At 43.4% G+C, this 18,894-nt stretch overlaps 4 protein-coding genes and 1 long non-coding RNA gene across 13 annotated transcripts; 2 read left to right on the forward strand and 3 right to left on the reverse strand.

Moving 5' to 3' along the window:
• Positions 1-921: 921 nt before the first annotated feature.
• Positions 922-16,498, reverse strand: LOC6731036 (reticulon-1-A). 9 transcript variants are annotated; one of them, XM_016178976.3, is made up of 7 exons: positions 13,269-13,404; positions 11,436-11,596; positions 10,984-11,019; positions 1,624-1,831; positions 1,347-1,555; positions 1,178-1,283; positions 922-1,116 (listed from the first exon to the last, which is right to left on the reverse strand). In XM_016178976.3, the coding sequence occupies exons 2-7, from the start codon at positions 11,509-11,511 to the stop codon at positions 1,047-1,049; spliced, it is 705 nt and encodes a 234-aa protein (XP_016023527.1). In that variant the 5' UTR covers positions 11,512-11,596; positions 13,269-13,404; the 3' UTR covers positions 922-1,046. The 9 variants fall into 9 exon arrangements, with proteins under 9 accessions (XP_016023527.1, XP_016023525.1, XP_016023526.1 ...); XM_016178974.3 differs by having other exon boundaries at positions 13,225-13,393; XM_016178975.3 differs by lacking the exons at positions 11,436-11,596; positions 13,269-13,404 and adding an exon at positions 14,960-16,498.
• On the forward strand, positions 2,388-4,012 carry LOC120284450. The gene is made up of 2 exons (XR_005543711.2): positions 2,388-3,456; positions 3,516-4,012. It is a non-coding gene; the product is annotated as an uncharacterized LOC120284450 (long non-coding RNA).
• A 208-nt stretch (positions 16,499-16,706) lies between the features above and the next one.
• On the reverse strand, positions 16,707-17,205 carry LOC123327021 (zinc finger HIT domain-containing protein 1). The gene has a single exon (XM_044922543.1). It carries the CDS (start codon positions 17,203-17,205, stop codon positions 16,750-16,752), a length of 456 nt encoding a protein of 151 aa, XP_044778478.1. The 3' UTR covers positions 16,707-16,749.
• On the reverse strand, positions 16,707-17,662 carry LOC27206521 (general transcription factor IIH subunit 5). The gene is made up of 2 exons (XM_016178970.3): positions 17,504-17,662; positions 16,707-17,446 (listed from the first exon to the last, which is right to left on the reverse strand). The coding sequence occupies exons 1-2, from the start codon at positions 17,536-17,538 to the stop codon at positions 17,260-17,262; spliced, it is 222 nt and encodes a 73-aa protein (XP_016023531.2). The 5' UTR covers positions 17,539-17,662; the 3' UTR covers positions 16,707-17,259.
• Positions 17,663-17,778: 116 nt separating this feature from the next.
• Positions 17,779-18,894, forward strand: LOC27208693 (thioredoxin reductase-like selenoprotein T homolog CG3887). Its single transcript, XM_016184251.3, has 2 exons — positions 17,779-18,105; positions 18,182-18,894. The coding sequence occupies exons 1-2, from the start codon at positions 17,960-17,962 to the stop codon at positions 18,630-18,632; spliced, it is 597 nt and encodes a 198-aa protein (XP_016023532.1). The 5' UTR covers positions 17,779-17,959; the 3' UTR covers positions 18,633-18,894.

Raw genomic sequence — 18,894 nt, forward strand, 5'->3', positions numbered from 1 at the left:
GCAGTTGTCGGATAAACTGCACACATGCACATATGTATGTAAGTACGTCTATATGGGGATTGCATCGAAATACGCAAGTCAAACGCAAAGTTCTTCAACAATCAGCAACAAAGAGTTACAGTAGTAATAATAATAATAATGAACATTTAAGCTACAATTGTGATGACACTCGCAAATGCCTTGGCCTCAAATAAATTTGCATTAAATATTTGATTTAATTTCATGTAAAATGCTTACAAATTAATTGTACAATGTGAAACAAGGCCATGTATGTAAATGAAGCGATAAAGCTGCTTTCAAAATTCTTTCTTCTTTTCTTTTCTTCGTTACTTTTTATGAATTATGATTTATGATTAATGTCTGCATTCTCCTTCAGCATTAGGCGCGAGTTTAATGACTTACGGATCAGCTTACTTATAAGTATATATATATATATATTTTTGTTCTTTATTAAAAAATGCTAGAAAACACAAAAATCATTAGTTGTGGATTTTTACTTCATTTTTTATTTGATTTTTTCTTGTTTGTTTGTTTTTAAGAGTAATCTTAGTTCTTCTTGTTGTTTTATACAAAAAATCAACAAAATAGTAAAACTAAAACTAAAGCAAAGAATTAATTTAAAAAGGGTCACATGAAAACTAAGAAAGTTGAATAAATCGAAATGAAGATAATTGATTCAAATCGGAAATTGCGTGGAACTCATAAGAAATTTATTTGCATTGCTGCGTCTATATAATCGTTTTCTTCTTAATTTCCCTCACTATATATGCTTGTTTTATGTTTCGTTCGTTAAAAACTTAAAGACACTTGGACAATGTTTGAAACTGCTACGAGTTGTTGGTTGATAAATTGTTTTTGGGTCTCTTCAAATTTGATTTACAATTATCGATTGATGTTGATTGCAATTATACAATTAATATGTAAACATTGCTGCTAGACTTGTTATTTATTTAATGCCTGGATGAATATTAAAACCATTCAAATAATGCTTAATAAATAAATAAACATGTTTATTTGTGGTTGTTTCTCTTGCTAGTGCGGGTTCTTTACTTGTCCTTCTCAGACTCGGCAGCGGCCACGGGCTTCTTGTTGCCAATGGGGATGGCCACTCGGATCCTGGAACACAACAGCGATTTAGAATATCTTTCTTACGGGGATTTTGGATGGTTAAACTCACTTGTCGGTGATTTCTGTCAATTTGCTGCGCACCAGATCCAAGTGGGTGTCGATCGATTGCTTGTTGTTCTCGTACACCTTGGGCAAGGTAAACAGCGAGACAAAGGCTGCACAAATATAGAAGATAATCAGTTGTGTATCCGATTGTGTTAAGTTAATCCTCCACTTACCCAAGATGACCAGAGTCATGCCATTGAACCAGGCACCCACGTAGGTGAAGACCCACAGAATGACGCCGAACTTGATCGAATCGATGATATCCTCAACCAGAAACAGACGCCTCAGCTCGGAGATGAAGCCATTGATATGTGCCACAGCCACGCCGGCAATGTTCTGTACCTTTTCGTGCGACAGCGTCAGATCCAGCTCCAGGTAATCCCTGATTTAATAAGGAGTTACGTTAGTAAACCTTTTTTTTTATGGGAGATATCGTTCTACAATACTCACTTGAAGGGGTGTCCCTCGTTTGTCTTTTGCACGGCCTGTGTCACAGATTTGTAGATTCTGAAGGCGACGGTGCCGAAGAGGGTCAGGAGCGACAAGTAGGCGAACACGCTGATCACCGAGAAGCTGGAGATGGCCGCCAGTGTGATCAGGCCAGCGCCGAAGACGATGCCGGATTTCTTCACATCGCGCCAGTAGATAAGGGATTCCACTGGAAAGAAGAGCAATTGGATCAATTAGAATCTGCTTTTGGTCCACCATACACATTTGATTTTTCATTCCCAAATTATAACCCTCATAAACTGTGAAAAGAGACGAGATACGAGTGGACAATGTGGACTGAGAATCCCCAAATATACGGAGGCACACACACGTTCAGCGTCGCGCACGCATCTATGTACATATATCTTTTCAGCTGGCGGCAATTATGCAATCTATGAGATAAATGGATGAGATACAAATTCGAGCAGCGCGGCCCCATCTGCCGAGGTGGTAATTATCGTTAGCATTTGTTCAACGGCATGCAACTAAGCTCTGATACTATAATATCTGAACCCAAGCACCCCCTTTTCTCAGCCCGGTTGCTTCACTCACACAATCTGTTCGACATTTTTCGGGTATTCAAGTTTTCGGGTTTTCCAACGGATCGTTCGCGGTGCTCCTACGTTTGACGTTCGCTGCCAAGTTCTACACACTAGCGAAGTATTATTTGGCGTCTGCTGGTCGGGGGCAGAACGTATATGAAAATGTCTAGAAGAAGAGGGCCAAATTGTCCGGACCCAGCCGGAAAACAAAAGAGAGCCGTAAAGAGCATAGCTACCAAAGTGGGAAGAGCGATGGCGAAAGAGTGTCTGAGTGGCGAACGGATATGGAAATGGTAGTCGCAAACGCTTAGGAATCGATTGTCCAGCTCGTGACGGAATGTATCTCTTGGATTCGGATTCAATCGCTGACGTAAACACCTCTCCATTCGCTATAACTTGGCCATCGGATTGGGCTTCATTCGCTTTCGTCGGATTTGCCGATAAGAAGTCACTGCCCCACGGCGTCTGGGTTAACCCAATTAAGATATGTACTAAAACAAACAATTCGTCTATAAATACACATCTCAAGTGTTGGAAATAGGGGATTTGCCAACTCATTGAGAGGTCATTAGTTTGAACTGATTTGTTAGGGTAATCCAGTAAGGTGCTACCCGCAAGGAAATGATATATGGCCTATAATTAACGATAAGCATTTATTATTTTATAGTACTTTATAGTAGTTTGGTTTAGGAAACACATTAATGAGTTTATGATAGTGTATGCTTGTTGAAGATGCGTTGAAATCTATATATTAATCCTCAGTAAAAATGGCATATAAATAGTATAAATGGTATATCACTTTAGAATACACCTAAGCAAATAGCATATAGATAGAATCGAAAGCCTGCAAGCTGGGTAAACTAGTTTCGGATTCGAATTCGTCTAAGTTGCCAGGCCAGACTCGATCTGAGGGGTATTATGTAAATATGGGTGAAATAAATTAGAAAGGAGACGCACAATAGTGATGAGATGGCAGCGTCTGAGGCCCTTAGCTCGGTGAAAAGACTGAGAAAGCTCTCCGATGGGAGAAAGTTACCCGAGTACCAATTGAATCGAAGAGTTCGTTACAATTGCAACTGGAATCCCGCCGAAGATTTCTTCGGTTGGAACTGGTTTGGTTTCGTTCCCCTTGAAACCCGTTTTGGCCGAAAGTGAAGTGCAGCCTCATCGGGACAGCAGAACACGAATGTAGTGATAGAAAATAATTACAGAAAAGAAGGCAGATAAGAGCGACTGGGACTGATAACGTATAGTAAGTACCTGCTATTTCGACACTTGTTTAATAATTCAATTTAAAATTGCCAATGCAAGCTGGATTTTTGATGATGGGCGAACATTTTCTGTTGATTGCTGGTTGCCAAGCACTCAGTTCACAACGTGGCATAAAATGAATATATATGAAATTAGCACTGTGTCTAGAATCGAAGCGAAAAAGAATTTGCATAGCGAAGGCTGGATTTCATTGGATAGTGCTTTTTGGTTATGACTTTCATTCAACATTTTAGCCACGTTGGCGCTGATGGTATTCTGCTGCTGACGTTGGCAGCAATCACTGCTCCGCACCATAAATACATTTTATTCCACGACCCCCGGAAGATAAGACCCTCGTTGGGTTGCTATTGTTGTTTTCGGGGGGCTTTAAGAACCCAGAATGGTCAACGTGGACCAGCAGCCAGGTGATAGCGAAGGCGGAGATAGCTCCCTGATGGTTTCCCATTTGGTATTACCTGGTCCGCGTTCTGGAAGCGGCTGAAAGTTGCCATTGGAGTTGTTGCGTGAGTAGCGCTTGCTGCCGCCTGCCATTTTTTGTGTATTTTAAAAACAGTTACTAGAGCTTGGCGCCAAAATGTATGCAAAGCGGGCTGGACTTTCGCGTGTCTAGGTTTAATTACAGCGATGAAGTTAGTTAGTTAGTTGGCTAGTCACGCACACACACAACCACTGGCACACGAATGGGACGATTCGGCCGACCGTCTGAATCGAGCGCAGCAAAAGAACTGGAAGAAGTTTGAGCACAAATTAAACCAACAAGCCTCCAATTTGCCGTCGCATATGGGGAACTGCTTGGATGGAGCGAGCGGGACAGCGATTGTAGCGGGTGGGGGAGCGAGAGAAAGGCAGAGGGAGAGGGCGCGAGAGTGGCGGCAAACAAGTTTTCTGGATTGAAAAAGCAGTGGGAGCCCCTATCAAGCAGTGCACAGTGGGCACGCTAGCAATCCAATCGATTAATGGACTACATATGCAATTTAATGTTTCCAATAAACATAATTAAATTCTATAAAATGTGTATTATTTCTTGATGGTAGATTTGTACTTTCATAAATAAGAAGATTTTTGTATATTCGCTTACAAACCAATCTAGACAACCCACTGTGCACACTGTGCGGTAGGAGAGAGAGCCATTGGAGAGCGGGAGAGAGCAAGAGAGACGATCCGCATTGAAAGTAAAAGATAACGCGCAGTAACAACAACAAATCCGGCATGGGGGCCGCAAGGGGAGCAAGTGCTGTACGTCTGTACATATGTCAGCAAATGTGTCAACCTCAACCACGAACTTGGATTCGCGATTCGGCTGTGTGGAGCCGAAGATTGGAGATTGGACTTACATACGTAGTGTTACGTTGAGTGACGTAGTGGGTGGGGTTTTGCGGTTGAATCATGAATCCAAAGCGTGACCAACAATGGCGAAATGCGGGAAATGCTAACACATACGATGGGCCTAAATCAATAAATTAAATCTGCACTCACATCGCCTAGCATTTGTACTGCTTATCTGGGCTCGATTGGGTTCAATGGACTGCTTGCGCCGGTTTGACAGCCACTGTGCGTGGCAATATCCAAAGCCGCGCTCAAATGAAAACGCAATAGGCGGGAAAACTGCGTTTTGGCGAAATGCGAAAAAGCGTTTATAGTGACATCATCATTCGCAAACACTTAAATCCAACCCCAATCACCTCTAACGCTTTTGCGTTGCTTTCTAACTTTTTTATTTGGCGCGTTTGAATGAGTAAGCTCTGTTTCAAATGATATCATAGCAATGCTCGCTGACATAATTCCTAAATGCGCGACAACAAACGTATGTACATAGATGCAATTATTATGTGCACCTGACATTGTCAGAAAGTCTGCAGAATTGCATAAGGCAATTATAGCAATGCAGCGCATAGAAGCAAAAAGAAAATAATAAAATAAACCAGAAAGTACAACAACAATATGAACAACATTCAAGGTTTTTCTTTGTATTAAAGATTAAATTTTTAAATCATAATTCACACAAATCCACTCACGCACGCACCCCCCACTTGAAACCGCAATAAAGTTCCACGAGTGACGAGCCACTTTGGCTTATCAACCCAAGTTGCCCAGGGGGAAGTGCTGATAAGAGAAAATTCTTCTTAGATTAGGAATAGTTTTAGAACTCAATCACATTTCGCACAGTAATCATAAATGAAAAATTGTCACCATTGATACAGCTTTTCTATGCACTTATTGATAACAAGTTATCAATGATACCAAAAATACCCAATTCACGTAACTCCTATCTAATCGAATATTGAAGAAGGGGACTTATTAGTCCTCTACGCCGAAATACTCTTTCCAATTTTTCCTTAAGTCCTCAACATTTTCCCTAAGACACTAAAAAGAATATTTATAAATAAATTATAGCTGCATTTAGAGAGAGGGGCTGATTTGAAAAGAGAGGGAAAGAGAAAGAGCGCGAGGCGAGGCGAGAAATAAAAGAAATTTCCCCAAGGGAAATTCCGTTTCATTCGATTTTCAGCTGGCCATGCGGTCGGCCCTCATATCTAGCCAAACACTATATGTACGTATATATGTAGTACATCTATAATGGAATTCTTCCGCAACAATTTTCATTTAATTTTACTTACACGACTCGCGGTTCAGGGGCAAGTCTTTGAGTTCGCCCAGCGATTGCAGCAGACCCTGCAGCTGTTCCAGACCAGCAGCCATCGTATCTTATTGTGTTGGGATTGACTGGATTAACTGAGTATATATGGTTTTAGTACTATCACTAAAGCTTTTCGCCCGACTGCAAGTGGAAGACAAAATTGGAAATGTAGCGAAAGTTCGGTCGACTTTTTCGCGCGGTTCACGGATCGAGGAAATGCGAATAATGCAACCGCGGGCATTAACATTAGCCAACTGAACGATCGCGGGCCAGAGCCGAAGCCGATCGGATCCGACCTAGACGAGAGATATAGAACCCGGCCAAGAGTTCCTCGCACCCGCTGGCGGAACTGATATGGAAAGTGCCAGCCAGTCGACGGGGCCAGATAATAGGATAGGATTAATATTATTATATTATTTCATTCACCGCTGATTTATTTGCTTTGCGACGATAACCGCATTGGCTAGGTGCACGTCTTGATATTGAATGTGATACAGTGTTCGCTGGCTAGGTGAGATTACTTGGCTTCTTAAGGCTACTATAATGGCCAATAGAGCTAAGTGCACCAAATAATAGGTGTTTTAAAGTAGGCAATGATAGTTAGTTCCACTTTCTGGAACTTCGCACTTTCTAGTGACCACTGTATCCACATTTGCATATATCGTCAGCGTTAGGGCACCTATCCAAGTTATATAATTAGAAAAGTATCCGCACAAAAAACACGAAAAATTCCGCGAGTTTTTCTGGGGCGGGGGCAAACAGATTCTGAATCGGAATAATGCCGAATGCTAAATGCTGCGACGACAATGACAAAGGCGCGGATACGTGTTTTCTGTCAGCTGCAAGTGCAGGTCATTCGAGGAGTTCAAACAGCTGACACAATCCGTGGCATTCGCAGTGGAGGAAGGGTATCCACATCCCGCACAGACACAGACACTGTCACACACTTTTAACCAAACGCACGGGCACGCAAAGTGCGGAAAGAACCATTTACCGATCTCGTTTTCGTGGTCGCGTTCTCGTGTTCGTTTTCTCGATCTCGATCTCGATCTGGACCTAGATCCCGACTCTGGGGCAATGTGACGTTGTCAAAGTCCGTACATCAACTAAACTACAATTAATTTCAGATGCGCTCAGCTCGTCGCAGGGCGAAGCGAATACACACATGCCCATACGAATACAAGCGCACACACACACGCGCTGAAATTACACACGCAGGTACCCAACGCAAAGAACAGCTGCGAGCAGTGAAATAGGTTCACTTTTGACAAATAAATGTAATAAGAACAAGAACCAAATTTGATTTTGTTTTTAATAAAAGGCAAGGGAGATTCTTTCAAATTCCTTAGAATTGTCTCAGCTTCAAAAATAATTACTTTTATATTTTCCCCCACATTTTACAAAACATTTAAAAGCTCCTGAATAAATCCACAATACGTAAAAGTAATTCCTTATCCGAAGATCACTAACATCTTGGACCTTACTGTGGGCAAAGAAGGGAAGAGGAAAGGGCCGATGGTGAATTGCGGAAGGCTAGGTAGCCGGACTGATTTTCTCCCGAACATGTCTCTGCACGCCGCGATCACCGGGAACCGGTAAAAGGATCGAAGAGAGCGAATGTCCAGGTGAGAAGATGAGAGAGCAAAAGGAAGCTGAACCGAATCGGTTAGCCCGATCTATAGGTCATACAAATGCGAATCGGTTATAATTTACAGCTACAGTGAAGGTAAACAAATTGTCAAGATCTTGGGTTAAAGTTTAGATAGTCTGTACTATGCATTTATAGAGATTCTGTAAAGTACTTAAAATCTATACAATTATTGTGTAGTTCGCTATGGATTTAACATATCAAGTGCCCACTGTTCCAATATTCTGTTGCTCCCCAGTTCAACTGCTTGACCGCCCAGTGCAGCCTACATTGCAATGTTTAAATGTTAAACCGCACGGCTAGCAGATCAGCAACAACAGCAACACCAACCCAAAGATAATGCCAACGACAGCAACAAATGACAGCGAATGGCTGAAATACTTAGCTAAAAGGCTAAAATTAGCAAGCAACTGTGAGTTTGAACATTGACGCCGGCCGGGTAGTCAGCACCCAAAGGGGGTGCGAACGGGACAGAACGAGATGGAAGAGAGCAGTAATGAATGAGATTCAAGATTCAAGGTTAACGATTTCGCGCCTTGAAGAAGCTGCTCACTGCTTATTTTGAATTGTGAGCTGCTTGCGGCAAGCAGTGCGAACTGCTTAGCCAAAAGCGCTCGAAATTTAAAATTTAGAATGTACCTATTTTCACTTTTCGGGATCTGACGTCAGCATCGATAAAACTAAAAGCTCTGGGTGCTCATGACTTGGCGACTCCCTTATCTTAAATTTCTAATTGCAAACCAGTTATCGCTAGCCAAAGAATTAAGTCATTTCTACTGGCTTATCATTGTTATTTGTGCGTTTTTTTCTAATTTAGCTTTTTGCACTTGAATGCAAATTTTTCGCATATATAAATATTCTTTTTTTTTGGCGCTGAATTAGCAAAGGCCAGAAAAATGCCGTCGATGATCTAATCGATTTCGGCTGGAAGTATAAAATGAAATATGTATACAAATGTTTTTAGACAACAAGAAAACTTGTCGTCCGGGGCACGTAGCATTTCTCTTTTTGGCCGTTACTCATTCGAGTTCTTAGGAAAGTTCAAAAATTTAATGAAATAAATACCTAAAGACCGTTGGTTTAGATAGTTATATCTTTAGAATTAATACCAATGCAGTCATGGCTAAAAACTGAAACGAGTCATTTCGGTATTTAAATACGAAATATTCATAATATAACGAAATTTCACCACTTCGAATGGAAAGCGCAAACTAGAACAATGGATGACTAATCATGATTCTTAACGCTAGACTGGCTGCGAAAACATCAATGTCTAATCTGCTGGAGAATGCTAATGTGGGCCGACTTCCGACTGACTGGCGCGTTTATTCAAGTATTCGAGTGCCCACAGTGGGCAGTCCACGGCGAGCGGCACTTAAGCTCCTAACCATGTCCAAATTGGGCACCGCACTCGGGCTGAAAGCCCGGAGAAATCCATCAGCGCCACAGGTTCATGTCTAGCCACTCGTGCAAATTGTATTTTGGCCAATAGAGGAGAATCATGTGGAAAAGAAGGGGAAGCAGATTTTTTTTTTGCAAATTTGGGAGTGGCTGGCTAATGAAATATTGATATTCTAGAGCTTGTTACTTTTCTTATACTATATATGTCAGTAAAATACATATGTACACTTAAACTTAAACCATGATGAATAGCTAGACTATAAATATTTACGACTTCTAGATGCAATAATGAGTTAGTGGTGATGTAAACTTAATTGGCCAATTAAACTATTTTAGTCTGACTTAAGCAGAAAATCAAACCACTGATTTTCTTTATACTGTTAGTAGATTTATTGATAGCAATTCGAGATTCTGAGCATCACAAATGTAATAAAAAAGCGATTTAATTCAAAGCCAAAGTCCAACCATTAAAGTGACTAAGGAAAGCACAGTCCAAGTGCATGGTTAACGAGTGATTTTTAATAATAACTAAAGTCGTCAGACGGCGAACAAATTAAATGCGAATTAGTCATAACAAAAGCAAATAATTTTACAGTCAAAATGCTGATTATAAGCGGTGCACTAAGTGAGTAAAGGTACATATGTACATAGGTTTGTACAGACATATTTGTACATACTAGTACCTATAGAAAGTGCATGGAGCGTTAGACTGAGCTCAGATTGCATGCGAGGCCTTTGCCCCCCAGTTTTGTGGTGGGGAGAACGGCAGACGCCCCATATCAGTTTGTGATTTTCAGTGGTTTTTGTTTTTGTGAATATGCAACAATAGAAGGAGCTTTTCAAAATAAAAAATTTTGAATATCCTACAACCAACTATGAATTTAAAAGAAAATTTTTGGCATTTGTAGTATAAATTTAGTATTTTTCACAAGTCAAAATATAGTTAAGTGGTTCTACTGTACTGGACGGCACTGTGCCGCTTGGCGGTATAGTTGGGTTGGCTTAGCATGCGATCCGATTACGGTTACCGCTCACCGCTTCAGTGCAAATCGTTTGGCTGGCGGGTAACTGAACTATATGAAAACGACGGCTAATTGCAATGCGACTGGACTTGCAACCGAATATATGAAAGGGATGGCAGCGAGGGGTGGGGGGTTGCAAAGTGAGGGGGCGTGGCAGCAACCCCCATGGGCATTACAGAAAATGCAAATTATTTACTATGTACCCTTCAGGTGAAAGCTGCGCCAAACATGAAACTAAATTTTAAAGTGTAGTTACAAAGTAGAAAATTTAGCTTAAATTTATATATTTTAGTAATAAGAGGAGAGATTTAAATACCTACTATACTATTTAAATCGGTTTGAATGTTATCCATATCGGGGCATCCCGCAATACATGTAATATTGCCCTAGAAAAGTACAGAGACAATGCAGAGTGGAGCACTCGAAAGGATATGCGGAATAATGTGGCATACTTTCTGGGGCACTGCTTGCAGCAAATGAATATGAAAACAACAATAACAACAACAACAACAACAACAACAACAACAACAGCGGGAGCACAAAGCCCGTCATTTGTACTTGTGCTCGTAGGCTCTTAACCAAATGGGGGAGCAAAACAAAGCCAACGGCAATAACAACAACAACGAAAAAGGACAAAAAAGAACAACGGGGGTGGCTCGATGACATCATCATCATAATCATATAAAACGCATATTGACAATCGTTTCGTAGGATTTGTACAGTTACAGTTTTACAGCGCACAGGTTGGGCGGCCAAGCAGCAGAGTCGCGGGCACAGTTTGGGCTGCACTGGACTTACCTTGCGGGTGCAAACGTTCGGGCTTAAACCAGGCATCTGCAAATAGGCGATTGATATATTGATTTTCGTTAGTTTAGCGGTTAGTCGAGGTGCGAAAAGATAATGAAAACAGGACGGGAAGGAGATGGCGTGCAAAACAAAAGCTCAGTGCAAAAGCAATTAGGCAGAGTTAAGGACAAAGCAGTTAAAGCAGTACTAAAATAAAAAATTTTAAAGCAAAAACAGTTATAATACACAAAAGGGTTAAAAACCACTTGTACAACAACACAGTATATACATATATACTGTATGGACAAATTATACAATCCTTAAGCATAAAACTACCACCCAGACCACCGTTGACAGAGGTTAGTTTTGTTGTTTTTCCAACTTATTTCATAAATGCGGGGTGAGTTTCGTTTTTCGTTTTTTTTTTTTTGTGAATTTCGTTTATCCTTTTTCTTTTAACTTACTGGGATCGAGTATGGAGCAAATCAATGGGCGCTGCTTGCACACGCCATTCTGACCGGTTTCACCAAATGCGGACATTATGCTGGTTTCAATTTGGATTTGCTTTTTGCTTAGCACACTTCTTCGTTAGCACTACGAGTTATCCTTTTTATTTGGACAGTAACTTTTCCGTTTTATTCGATTGTTTTCGTTGAGCAAAGCGCAGTGCAGAAAGAGAGCGGAGAGAACGAAGAAACGAACGAACGGGTATTACGACGTTAAGGTATTACGCTATAAGAATTTTCCACTTCCGTGTGGCGGCCTCACGACGCGTATAGAGACTGAAACGTATTGGGAAAAGCTTTGCGCGAAAAGCAGGCCGGGCCTAACCCCCGTCCCATCCCCCCCTGGAAAGGACAACCCTAGGCTCAGAGCGGCGGCGCCGAGAGAGAGAGTAAGAGAGATGTCTAAGCTGACCCCCGCTGCGCACACTACACACTACAGTGGAGCCTCCTAACTCATTGACAAAGCGTGTCCTTTTGTCACTGGTAGTGAAAAATGTGTATGCAGAAGAATGTTTTAAAAAGCTAAAAATCTTAAGAAATTGAGTTTTTAAAAAGTTTTTAAAGTCCTTTGTTTTGAGGATGTGCTTAGTCTCTAGCGTGTGTCCACTGTAATCGGCCGGCAGGGCTGGGGGCTATGCGGATTCAATGAGCGGGCAGCCGCAAGTCTCGCCAAGTTGAGCAACCGTGCTTAGCCCTGAACTCGGTGGCTCGGCAGTAGCATTTGATGTGCCGCCGAGTTTGGGGAAAGCTCGCTAGCTGGGGGCCATCGATTTCACCTATTGCAGCTGACCCGCTGCCTGGTGAGCGGAGAGTTTTTCCGGGCGGAGACTTTTCTTGGCTCTCCGCGCAGCGCATGCGTTGGCTTCTGCAGGACTCTTGTTGTTTTCGTTTGACACCCAACGAGTGGGCCGGAAATTGCCAGACGCTGCAACTTTTGGGTGCGGTGGGTGCAGATGCTGTTGCTGTTGCTATCGCCCGCACACAGCTTGCCCTTTGACCCCGCCCTGCAATTGCGTGCGGCGCGAGAATTAGATGGCAAATCAATCAACTGGGAATCGCAACGCAACGCATTTCGCACTTTTCTGGCCATCGGTTGTCTAGGCAATCATTGCTCCACTTTGCTAAATTGTATAATTTTGGCCATCGACCAAGTTATGAGACGAATATTTGACGCATTCCACATGAGATGTGCTGCCATAATGGCAAACTTCTTTGACGGTTTAGCACAGTTCTGTCCGAATGAAATCGATATGTTGGCAGGAAAATGAATACGGAAGTATTTAGTGTTTTACGGAACAATTTCCCAGGGAAACTTATACCAAAGCTTTCGCACTAAGTTCTTTGGTACTGATAAATTTGACCTACTTTATAAGTAGGAAAAACCTTTGACAATATATGAAATTCCTATGAAAAAACCTATACTATATTATATGGCTATTCAATGTGGGTTAAATGTGGTAAAAAGGTAAATTGTGAAATCGCTTTATTTTGCATCAAAAGAGAAAATCACTTATTCGCTATAATCCACATATATCGAGCACTACCCTTGTCCATATTGGTTTTTAGGTTAAATTTGACCCACGCACCATAACTTTCTTAATATAGGCAACTCTTGTCTGGTTTTTCCACCGAACACCATGTGTTCATCTTTATGTGGCCCCAAAAAAAAGCGATTCCCCCACTTAATCGATCTCTGGCCCCGTGGGAGATGCAATTAACCAAAAATAATTAAAAAAAAAAAACACACATTGTTTACTCGGCTCCACTCTTCGGATTTCCGCCTTTCTTTACCGATCAACACAGCGCACAAGTAATATTAAAATAAATTCTATATCTGCGGTCAGGATGGTATTGTTATATGTAGTTATTATACACAAATGTGTAAAGTTAAAATGTGACGATATCGGGAGCTGTCAGTGAACTACAGTTGATTGCAACTAACTATGACCGTTGGCGATAACGGGGGTGCGATAAGGTGGATGCTAAACGAGAGGGGAAGATGCAATGGAGGAATCCGTTTCGGATGCGAGAGTCCAAAGCGAAATCAATGGCAAATTGGAAGACAAAAGCGCAGCGAAAGAACAAAAGAACAAGGCAAATATGTATGTGCGCTCCAGCTCAGCTGGTTAGTGGAATAACAAAAATAGCCGCATAATCGCACGAAAGGAATGGATGCAACCAGACTGTCAGACAGAGGCGTCGATGGAAATCACTAATTGGAAAATGTTTTTCCGCCTGCTGCATGCCGTGAAAAACTCGCAGAATTGAATTATTTGCTGGCTAAATTAGCGCACTGTCGAAAGGTAGTAGAAATGGGAATGGAAACGTGAGATTGCCAAATAGTAGCAGACATTACTACGCAACAATAAATTACTTGGCCGCAAATTGCTTTAATGGACACGAAGCTGAAACACAGAAAACACACAAAAAGAATCGCAATGAAATAAAGCGAAATATGATGAACGGACATGTGTACGTCAATGGTGGGTACACCCTATATATATATACATATATATTATATATAGACCAATATAGAGCTTTTCGAATGGAGCAGCTAGTGAGCTACTGAGCAGCTGATTCACGCCGGCTAAGTATCTCGGTAATGGTGAAACCAGCTTCGAGAATGTTGCCCCCTTTCCGTATCTACTATACGCGGCGTGATGAGTTGCCCAGTTGGGATTAGTTATGCAATTTACCTTCTTTTCACCTCCGTCTGCTCATCTAAGGTTTGCCTATCTGCTTTACGATTCAGCTCCCTATCTATTTAATTGTTTCTGTTTGCTTTGTTAGTTAGGGAGCTTATTAATAAATAATATTAATTTCATTCATAATATACTTAATTAATCACTGCTTCTTCCTGCAGAACATATTGCTTTTATAAAAGTGGATTCTTGCTGTAAATTAGCGGGTTGCCTTTAGCGAACGACCCCTGTATTAAGCAGTCATATTTCTGTTCGTGGCATTCAAATGAGTGTGAATCACGCGGTGACGATCGATTGCGAAAAATCTATGGAAACTATGAGAAAGCCGGCAAACAATGCGGCTGCTGTTCAAATCGAGAATGATTAATGTCAAGGGAAATGGAAAAAAAAAAAGAAAAGTCGGCCTCCGAAGAGAGTATCTTCTGGGCTATTAAATTTCACCGCATTGCGATATAAAATTCATTTAATAAGAGAGCCCCGCAAAAACCGATGACATCATGAGCAGAGTTGGAGGAAAAAAACCATGCAAAAAAAAAAAAAAAATAAGAGAGTGGCGAATGACTAACGCACAAAACAAAATTAAATAGAAGGGGCAGCGGGCGGTGGGAAAGGACGTGGGATGCAAGGTGCGCCGCAAGGACACTGGGAACAAACATCAAAAGGGTATTCAAACGACGACGGTGCAATTTAATACTCGAATGACGACGGGAACACAACAAATTAATTCGAAACGCAATGATAACGGGTTGACTAGGTGCTATTTGCAGTGGCTACACTCACCCAATCCGTATTTGCAGAAGATCTCCTCGACGGACGCAATCTTTGGCTGCGGCTGGGTCGATTCAACTGGCGCCACTGGCACAACCTTCGGCTTGGGCGGCTCCACCTTGGGCTTGGTTGGCTCTGGTTTCGGTTCGACTACGGGTGCGGCGATGGTGGGTGCCTTGGGCGCCTCCTGGACAGTGGGCTTGAACACCACCTCCTCGTCATCCAGGTCGGTTATCAAAGCGGTTGTCACGGGTACAGCCACTGGAACCGGCTGGGGTTTGGCAACTGGTACTGATACTGGTACTGCCACTGGAGCAGGAGCAACAACTGGAGCAGCATCGGGAATGGGAGCTGGTGCGGGTGCTGGTGTGGGTGCTGAACGTGGCTCCTCCTTAAAATCGCTGGCCAGATCCTCCGACGAGATGAACTTCTCGTTGTCCTGATCCTTGAGGGCATCTACAATGGGTTTCTTGGCCGGCGATGGTGTGTACGAGACGGACGGCGATTCGGTGTCGGAATCCTGGTTGGCCTTGGTCAATGGGGCGACAGGAGCAGCTGGTGCAGCAGTGGTTGGCTTGCCCAGGAAGTCATCCTCCTCGTCGTCATAGAAATTGGCCGTGGACGGTGCCGTGGGCTGGAAGGCCTGGAGTGGTGCCGAAGGCTGGTCACTGAAGCTGCCCAGGAGGTCCTCCTCGACAGGAGCCGGAGCTGGGACAGCAGGGGCTGGCGCCACTGGAGCTGGAACGGCCGGAGCATGAGCTGGAACAGCTGGAGCTTGAGCTACCGTCTCTGAGAATGCAGCGAGGGGAGCGGAGAAGCCCCGCTCGGCATTCATGAAGTCGGTGGTCAGTCCACTGATGCCCTGCTTCACCTCCTTGCCAGCGTCGCGCAGAAAGTCCTCGAAATCATCAGTCTTCTGTGCAAACTTGGTGTCCAAATCGAGTTTGGCATCCTTAGCGTCGGCGGCCAGGCGTTGGACAAACTCCTGGGCATCGCCAAAGTCCAACTTCTTTTGCTCGTTGGCGAAGTAGTGCTCCGTGTGGGCATTATCGTCCTGTGCACCACTACTCACATTGCAAGTATCGCCACCAAGTCCAGAGTCCTCGTAGGCACGTTGTGCCTGCTTGAAGATGTCCTCGTTGGTGGCAGCGGCCTCCTTTTTCAGTTCGTCGAAGTTCCGATCCATATTCTCCAGTGTTTTGATTTCAAAATATAACACTTGTAATCAATAAGAATTTTCACAGATGTGTTGGAATATCCTGGCCTTCTGATTGGAACTTCGCACACACGCACACGTACGCACGCTCAGCGGAGATGCTTCACACACACGACACACCCACACACACACGCACAGGCACCGATCTACAGCTGATTTTGCCGGTTGGAATTAATATGATTTTTTTTAGCCGACTTAACTGCCTTCTGGTGACTAAAAGGCCGCAGTTCGCAGTGTTTTGTGCTCGGGAACGTTGAATTTAATTTGAACCGCAGCGACTCTTTTACAGGCGCCGTCGATGCAGACGTTTGAAAAGTTTCAATGGACCTGCGCTAGAGGTGGCACAGCATTCGATACTATCGATGGCGCGCCCTGCATAATTGCCTAAAAATAGCCAAATATCTTGAGCAGCCATGTTTCAAACCAAAGTTATGATGTTATCGGAACGTTTAGCCATGACATCAACCCAATGGCTTGGGCAAATTGGCTAAAATTCCCGACAGCTATAATTTGTTGTATTTCCAGAAACTTTGCACAATTCAGTTATGTCTAATGTTTGATTTATTTGTAAACATACCAACCATGCTCAGGCGGTCCACTTGAGGCAGCGTGTGTCCTGGTGCGTATTCAGGCACCTAACGCAACAGTAGCGCGTTCCGCAGGCGGTGCACGAGTACAACGAGAAGTTGCCGCAAACGGCGCAGAAATGCCGCAGTGGCTTTTGTGGAGCCGGCGCTGCGGCGCTCTCGTAGTTGGGCTGCTTGTCCTTGTCCTCCTCGAGCAGTTGCTGAAAGTTCTTGCGATACTTGACGAGAAAGTAATCGGCGCCCTTGCGCTTGCCCTTCTTCTCCTTGCCGGTCTTTAGGCTGTCCTGGAATTTGGGCAACTTCTTGGACATGACGAGGTCGGCGTGTGGGTCATCGTGGTAGTTGTCCTGTTCCAGGGCCTCCAAGGCTTTTCGGGCACGCCGCTGGCGGGCTGTGGAGTCCAGGACACGCTTCTTTTCAGCGTCTTTGATGCGGTTGGATTCGCGACCCGTCATGGTTGTTTTGGGGTTTTTACTTTTGGCTATTGGATTTTATGGGTTGTGTAGGTTTTAAGCGTCCTTGTCGTGCAAAGGAAAGCTTATCCGATCCATCAAGTCGTCCACTCGCGCCTGCAGAACTTCCACAATGTCCGTGGAGATAAACAAATGGTTCTCGTCCAGATCCTGGATAATGAATTTGCGACCCAGAGCCAGTTTTTCGTCCAAGTGCAGCAGGAATTGTTTCATAGCAGGATCACTGCGGGGAATGGGTTGAATATAGCGAAACAAACGTATAGGCGTATACACCACTTACCACTCCACCAGCACTCCTTTCATAACATTTACCATGTTGCCAGCATTTGATTGCCAAAATGAATAAACAATTCACCAATTCTCAGAGCTGAATGACAATCACAGTGAAACGTAAGTTAGAGGTGGCAGTCAGATATTTTTAGTATCGATATATCCTTGACTTTACTGGATAATTTAATCAATCACATCAGCAACATAATGTTAATAATCAACGAAATATAACACATTACTTTTAGCCAACACTGGAAGTTAACTATATTAAGTTAGTTTGACCGTCGAAAGTTTCGTAGCTTAAAAAAATAGCTGTTTTGCCAGCCCTATCAGTGACACTCTCTACGAAACGTAGACAGAAGTAGCGGGGTATTTGCCAGTCACACGGACAAACACCAAGGCAAAAGTGTGAGCAAATATTGAATTCCAAATTAAATTCCCAATTATATTAGGCCAAAAGCACACAATGGAAAGGCTGAACGGAAGGAATGTGGCACTACTGGTGCTCTGCCTGTGCGCCGGCTACGCCCTGGTGTTCGCCGAGGGCGAGAAGGAGATACCGGTCACCAAATTCGGCCAGAACATAGCGCCGACGATGACTTTCCTTTACTGGTGCGTTATATGCGGGGCAATTAACATAATTGATAACAATGACCTATGTATTTCTCACCTTTGATCCGCCAAATAGCTACTCCTGCGGCTATCGCAAGGCGTTCGAGGACTACGTGGGCCTGCTAGGCGAGAAGTATCCGCAAATCCAGGTGCATGGCGGCAACTACAATCCGCCGGGTCTGAACTATTACCTCTCTAAGATGATATTCGCCCTGAAGATCATAATCATTGTGTCCGTGGTCAGTGCGGTCAGTCCGTTCACCTTCCTCGGCCTGAACACGCCCAGTTGGTGGAGCCACCTGCAGGCGAACAAGATATACGCCTGCATGATGATCTTCTTCCTGGGCAACATGCTCGAGGCCCAGCTTGTCTCGTCCGGCGCTTTCGAGATAACACTAAACGATGTGCCTGTGTGGTCGAAACTGCAGACGGGACGCTTTCCCTCGCCTGAGGTACTCTTTCAAATCATCGACAACCATCTGCAGTTCACCGAAAAGGTTCAGGAGAATCCGGACTTTGTTAAATAATAGCATTGGACGTACTGGACGGACGGAGGAGCGGAAACAGCAGTTGGACAACACCAAAACAGCCGCAGACAACGATTTCCGGCTCTGAACCCTAACTTAAACATAAGCTCTTGTCCCGACATTATCCACTTAGCTGTATTTCTGTTTTCACCCCAACTATAGCCTACTCTACACATCCTAAACGCATCCAATCCGAACCGAACGAAATCGCATTTGATCGGATTTAGATGGGGTATAAAGTTCGCTTTAATTTCAAACGAAA

The sequence above is a fragment of the Drosophila simulans genome, chromosome 2L, assembly GCF_016746395.2.
Source record: "Drosophila simulans strain w501 chromosome 2L, Prin_Dsim_3.1, whole genome shotgun sequence".
In the NCBI taxonomy this organism is placed as follows: domain Eukaryota; kingdom Metazoa; phylum Arthropoda; class Insecta; order Diptera; family Drosophilidae; genus Drosophila; species Drosophila simulans.

Excerpts from the sequence above, each read along its gene's own strand:
- LOC6731036 (XM_016178975.3), bottom strand. The coding sequence starts at position 16,133 with ATGGATCGGAACTTCGACGAACTGAAAAAGGAGGCCGCTGCCACCAAC. Across the intron at positions 1,556-1,623 it reads AACGAGGGACACCCCTTCAA|GGATTACCTGGAGCTGGATC; the intron begins GTGAGTATTGTA and ends TTATTAAATCAG. Across the intron at positions 1,284-1,346 it reads CATGACTCTGGTCATCTTGG|CCTTTGTCTCGCTGTTTACC; the intron begins GTAAGTGGAGGA and ends ATATTTGTGCAG.
- LOC123327021 (XM_044922543.1), bottom strand. The coding sequence starts at position 17,205 with ATGACGGGTCGCGAATCCAACCGCATCAAAGACGCTGAAAAGAAGCGT.
- LOC27206521 (XM_016178970.3), bottom strand. The coding sequence starts at position 17,538 with ATGGTAAATGTTATGAAAGGAGTGCTGGTGGAGTG. Across the intron at positions 17,447-17,503 it reads AAAGGAGTGCTGGTGGAGTG|TGATCCTGCTATGAAACAAT; the intron begins GTAAGTGGTGTA and ends CATTCCCCGCAG.
- LOC27208693 (XM_016184251.3), top strand. The coding sequence starts at position 17,960 with ATGGAAAGGCTGAACGGAAGGAATGTGGCACTACTGGTGCTCTGCCTG. Across the intron at positions 18,106-18,181 it reads ACGATGACTTTCCTTTACTG|CTACTCCTGCGGCTATCGCA; the intron begins GTGCGTTATATG and ends TCCGCCAAATAG.